Here is a 6,578-nt window from a genome sequence, read left to right as displayed (position 1 = left end):
CCCGCCCACCAGCAGGGCAGCTGGCCAGATAGAAGCAAAAGTGGTTGCCAGGGTGACAGGTGTGCCTCACCTTGCAGGGGGCAGTAGCGAGGAACTTTCTGAGGCATCAGCTCGTCTTTTTTGTGTCGGCAGTACACATCGGCCATCTTCTGGCGACACTCCCGACTTTTAGCCCGCGACAAAGCGGAGATGACCTCCTTCCCGCTGATCTCGCACTCGGCCTGCTCCTTCCTCTGTTGCCATGGCGACGGCGTGGCGCTCACCTTGTGCATCAGCAGCGCCGCCGAACTCTTCTTGGACTTTGGCGAAGCTTCTGGGACGCCGGTGCGGTTGTGGCTGGAGGCTTTTCCCAGGATGCTTTGCGCTTGAGGCTTGTCTGGCTTGCGAGCGTTGGCGACGGGTGTCCGCCGCCGTTGTGACGGAGCGGCCGGATTGCTGCTGTCCGTGGCGTCGAAGTCTTTGGGGACGGAGTTCTCGTTGTTGTTGCTGTCAGGAGGAAGTTTCTCTTTGGGCCGATGAGAGCGATAAACGTCCTGAAAGGAAACAGGAAGTGCTAAACGTTAGCATCTTTAGTTAGTCAGCAGGACTGTGTCTCAAACTTGTACGAGTACACTTCAATAAGTGCACTTCAATACCTACACTTTATTAAATACTTTTTAAAGTGTGATTTATTAAGGATGCTTTAATAAGTATGCTTTAAAAAGGGACAAGCGGTAGAAAATAGATTGATGGAATAAGTGCACTTTAATAAATATAATAAGTATGCTTTAATAAGTACATTTCAGTACGTGCTCATCAATAATTACACTCCAAGAAGAACACTATGATAAGTACACTTCAGTACATACACATCAATATATAGACATCAAGAGAAACACTTCAATAAGTACACTTTAAACAGTACACTTTCTTATTTACTTTGATAAGTGCACATTAATATGTACACTTCAATATCTACACTTAAATAAGCACTTTGATGAGTGCACTTTAATAAATATGCTTTAATGAGTACACTTCGATAAGTACACTTTAATAAATAATTTAATAGGTGCACTTTAGTAAAACACTTTATGAAGGAAGTAAGTAATTTCCATAAGTACACTTACTGAAATACACTTAAATAAGTACACTTCACAAAGTATGCTTTAATTAGTGTGTTTTAAAGTTAAAGTACCAATGATTGTCACACACACACTGGTGTGGTGTAATTTGTCCTCTGCATTTGACCCATCCCCTTGTTCACCCCCTGGGAGGTGAGGAGAGCAGTGAGCAGCAGCGGTGGCCGCGCCTGGGAAAATTTTTTGGTGATTTAACCCCCAATTCCAACCCTTGAGGCTGAGTGCCAAGCAGGGAGGTAATAGGTCCCATTTTTATAGTCTTTGGTATGAATCGGCCGGGGGTTTGAACTCACAACCTAGTGATCACACCCTAACCACTAGGCCACTGAGCAGGTCAATTAGGTTAATAAGTGAGCTTTAAAAAGTACACTTTAAGAAGTGCACTTTAGTAAATACACTTAAATAAGTCAGCTTTAATAATTACACTTCAATAAGTACACTATATATATGCTTCAATAGTGTGTGAATGTGAGTGTGAATGTTGTCTGTCTATCTGTGTTGGCCCGGCTTGTACAGGGTGTATCCCGCCTTCCGTCCGAACGCAGCTGAGATAGGCTCCAGCACCCCCACGACCCCAAAAGGGACAAGCGGTATAAAATGGATGGATGGATGGAAGTGTGCTTTAATAGGGACGCTATAATAAGGATGCTTTAATAACAGTTTAATAAGTGTACTTTAATAAGTACACTTTATTTAGTACACTTTAGTAAATACACTATGATGAGGACACTTCAATAGGTGTACTTTAATAAGTACAATTCAATAAGTACACTTCATTGTAGCTGAGATAGGCACCAGTGCCCCCCGCAACCCCAAAGGGAATAAGCGGTAGAAAATGGATGGATGGAAGTACACTTCAATGAGTACATTATGATAAGTACACTTTAGTAAGTACACTTTATCAAGTACACTTTATTATGTACACTTCAATTGGTACATATTATACGTTCACTTTAATGAGTACATTTCAATGAGTACCTTATAAAAAGTACATTTTAAGAAACATACTTAATAGGTACAATGTAATAAGTAAACTATAATATGCACACTTCAGTAAGTACACTTTAATAAATACACTTTAAGTACACTTAAATACATGCAGTTTATGTCCACTTTAAGTACACTATAATAAGTACACTAATAGGTACACTTTAATAAGTACATTTTAATGAGTACATTTTAATGACTACACTATAGATACACTACAAGTACACTTTAAATACATACACTTAGTACACTGTATTTGCAGACGTTGGCAGTGCAGTGCTGTCTTTGCTTCATCATTGTCTAAACTACCAATGACAATATTTACTTTTTTCTTCTCTCCTTTTGATTGCTGAATTCCAACCACTTGACTTGGCCCCTCCCCTTTTGCTACGTAGCCAACATGGCGACTATGTGTACTGTGTACTTCAAAGTGTACTGACACAAGTACACGATACATGAATCGTCTTTGGTAAAGAACACAAAGAGACGACCTCTGACCCCAGCAGTGAAGGACTGTCTAGTGAACACGCGCACACATTGATGAAGATGATGAAGAGGACGGGTCATGTGGTTTTACACATTGACAAGTGAAGCCACATGACCTCAGAGTGTATTTCCATCGCACAGTGCGTGTCTGACCACACACACACACACGCACACGCACACGCACACGCACACACACACACACACACACACACACACACACACAGAGGAGAGCGGGGCCATGTCTGCCACCTGCTCGGCACACAAGCGTTCATTATGTCGGCGTAATATCAGCCTTTAGGAATTTCACTTTTTACTGGGAAAAGAAAAGTTTAGACGTTCTTTCCAACACACACAAAAAAAACAGGACTAATTTAAAGTTGAAAAAAACGTTCCTAATGGTCATGTGACCATCGCAGCAAGATCTTATAAATCAGCGTCAAGTAAGCAAGCTTACTTCCAAAAGTTTATTTTTCATATTATAACTAAAAATCAAAATGTATGTAAAAATTTAAAGGGGAACACTATCAACAGACCTATGTAAGCGTCAATATATACCTTGATGTTGCAGAAAAAAGACCATCTGTTTTTATAACCGGTTTCCGAACTCTAAAAGGGTGAATTTGGCGATTTAAACGCCTTTTAATTGCTCGCTGTCGGAGCGATGACCTTTTACCCGTGACGTGACGTCGTGAAGCGACCCGCCATTTTCTCAAACACATTACACACACCAAGTCAAATCAGCTCGGTTATTTTCCGTTTTTTCAACTGTTTTCCGTACCTTGGAGACATTTTGCCTCGTCGGTGTGTTGTCGGAGGGTGTAACAACACAACCAGGGACGGATTCAAGTTGACTTACGTGGAGTGTGCTAATCAGACATATCAATGGTCACGGAATGCTAATCGATGCTAACATGCTATTTAGGCTAGCTGTATGTACATATTGCATCATTATGCCTCATTTGTAGCTATATTTGCATCCAGCCTTTCCCTCACCCACATTTAATGCCAAACAAACACATACCAATCGACAGATTCAAGTTGCACCAGTGTCAAAAGATGCAATCGTTGGTTGGAAGGCGATCGCCGAATTCGTCCTCGTTGCCGTTGTCTGTCGTGATATGGCTCAATAGATTCAGTTTCTTCTTCAACTTCTTTTCGCTATCTGCCTCCACACTCCAACCATCTGTTTCAATACATGCATAATCTGTTGAATCGCTTAAGCTGCTGAAATCCGAGTCTGAATCCGAGCTAATGTTGCTATATCTTTCTGTTCTATCCGCCATGTTTGTTTGTATTGGCATCACGCAGTGACGTCACAGGAAAATAAACGGTTGGATATAGCGATGGTGAAAATCATGCACTTTGAAGCAGTTTCTCAGGATATTGCGTGATGGGTAAAATTTTGAAACAAACTTCGAAAAAGAAAATAAGCCACAGGGAACTGATTTTTATTGGTTTTAGCCCTTCTGAAATTGTGATAATGTTCCCCTCTAACAGCATTTTTTTCTTACATATTATTCATAACTGTCGTGACGGGCGGGTCGCAGCTTGCTGCTGAGTTAATTCTCCCGAAATGCAGACGGACCACTCTGGACTTGGCGTGCAATTTGGAACATGATTTATTCCACAAAATATCAAAGTAGTACAAAAAACGGAGAACAAGTCGCACTCGAAGCTAATGCTACTATTAGCATGGACTATGGACAAGAAATAAACATGTAACCTTGGCATGAAACAAACAACTTACGTAGCAGGGTTGCATCAAATAAAACTCACGTAGACGCGGCATGAAGCGAACAAACAGCATAAACTATGGCATTGCATGAAACAATGACGCCAGGCCAATTGACCGGCAATGGAAGGTTTAAATAATGCCTCTGATTAGTGCTTGGGTAGCAAGTGAGTGGCCCAACACTAATCAGAGACAGGTGATCATACAAACCCTGTTTCCATATGAATTGGGAAATTGTGTTAGATGTAAATATAAACGGAATACAATGATTTGCAAATCCTTTTCAACTCATATTCAATTGAATGCGCTACAAAGACAAGATATTTGATGTTCAAACTCAAACTTTATTTTTTTGTTGCAAATAATAATTAACTTAGAATTTCATGGCTGCAACACGTGCCAAAGTAGTTGGGAAAGGGCATGTTCACCACTGTGTTCCATCACCTTTTCTTTTAACAACACTCAATAAATGTTTGGGAACTGAGGAAACTAATTGTTGAAGCTTTGAAAGTGGAATTCTTTCGAATTCTTGTTTTATGTAGAGCTTCAGTCGTTCAACAGTCCGGGGTCTCCGCTGTCGTATTTTACGCTTCATAATGCGCCACACATTTTCGATGGGAGACAGGTCTGGACTGCAGGCGGGCCAGGAAAGTACCGGCACTCTTTTTTTACAAAGCCACGCTGTTGTAACATGTGCTGAATGTGGCTTGGCATTGTCTTGCTGAAATTAGCAGGGGCGTCCATGAAAAATACGGCGCTTAGATGGCACCATATGTTGTTCCAAAACCTGTATGTACCTTTTAGCATCAATGGTGCCTTCACAGATGTGTAAGTTACCCATGCCTTGGGCACTAATGCACCCCCATACTATCACAGATGCTGGCTTTTCAACTTTGCGTCGATAACAGCCTGGATGGTTTGCTTCAACTTTGGTCTGGATGACACGATGTCGAATATTTCTAAAAACAATTTGAAATGTCGACTCGTCAGACCACAGAACACTTTTCCACTTTGCATCAGTCCATCTTAGATGTTCTCGGGCACAGAGAAGCCAGCGGCGTTTCTGGATGTTGTTGATAAATGGCTTTCGCTTTGCATAGTGGAGCTTTTACTCGCACTTGAGATGAGCGACGAACTGTATTTAGTGACAGTGGTTTTCTGAAGTGTTCCTGAGCCCATGTGGTGATATCCTTTAGACATTGGTGTTGGTTTTTGATACAGTGCCGTCTGAGGGATCGAAGGTCACGGTCATTCAATGTTGGTTCCCGGCTTATGTGGAGGGATTTCTCCAGATTCTCTGAACCTTTTAATGATATTATGGACCGTAAATGTTGAAATCCCTAAATTTCTTGCAATTGCACTTTGAGAAACGTTGTTCTTAAACTGTTTGACAATTTGCTCACGCAGTTGTGGACAAAGGGATGTACCTCGCCCCATCCTTTCTTGTGAAAGACTGAGCATTTTTTGGGAAGCTGTTTGTATACCCAATAATGGCACCCACCTGTTCCCAATTAGCCTGCACACCTGTGGGATGTTCCAAATAAATGTTTGATGAGCATTCCTCAACTTTATCAGTATTTATTGCCACCTTTCCCAACTTCTTTGTCACGTGTAGCTGGCATCAAATTCTAAGGTAAATGATTATTTGCAAAAAAAAAAAATGTTTATCAGTTTGAACATCATATATGTTGTCTTTGTAGCATATTCAACTGAATATGGGTTGAAAATGATTTGCAAATCATTGTATTCTGTTTATATTTACATCTAAAACAGTTTCCCAACTCATATGGAAACAGGGTTTGTAATTAGCAACCATGGCAACCAAAACAAACTCAGGGAGGTGCACAAACATGAACTAAAGGAGTCCAAAACTAACAGAACATAACTAAACAAAACATGATCTGGACCACAGATCATGACAATAACCACCTACATAACATAAACATTTTGATAGCTAGACAACATTTTTTGCAGCACAAACAATTGGGACGGATTTGGGGGGCTGGTTATAAATAAATGATTGTTAGTAACAAAAACTATCATATACTTTTTTTTTTACCACAAACAAATGTATTATTTGCCAGGAAATTTGTCTTTGGCAACATAATGAACGCAACCTGCAGGTGGCGCCATGACAACAAGGTGAGGTTGTAAAGAGGAGGTGATGAAGTGGATGACTAGACAAGCTCATGTATGCCACACGTTTCCACGGAAACCAGACCATGGGGAAGCATGACGCTCACCTACCAGGACAT

General features: G+C 41.0%; 1 protein-coding gene across 2 annotated transcripts in view; it reads right to left on the bottom strand.

Annotated features, from left to right (window-relative positions):
* LOC133556114 (xylosyltransferase 1-like) overlaps positions 1-6,578 on the bottom strand; it is a 30,816-nt gene that overhangs the window by 17,745 nt on the left and 6,493 nt on the right. For both annotated transcript variants that reach the window (XM_061905738.1, XM_061905739.1), the window contains exon 2: positions 71-533. In XM_061905738.1, coding sequence (XP_061761722.1) covers positions 71-533 — 463 coding nt within the window. The remainder of the gene's footprint in view (positions 1-70; positions 534-6,578) is intronic.

Source organism: Nerophis ophidion, linkage group LG07 (assembly GCF_033978795.1).
Source record: "Nerophis ophidion isolate RoL-2023_Sa linkage group LG07, RoL_Noph_v1.0, whole genome shotgun sequence".
Lineage (NCBI taxonomy): Eukaryota > Metazoa > Chordata > Actinopteri > Syngnathiformes > Syngnathidae > Nerophis > Nerophis ophidion.
The sequence above is the reverse complement of the archived record's forward strand: the minus strand, read 5'-3'. Positions and strand labels throughout refer to the sequence as shown.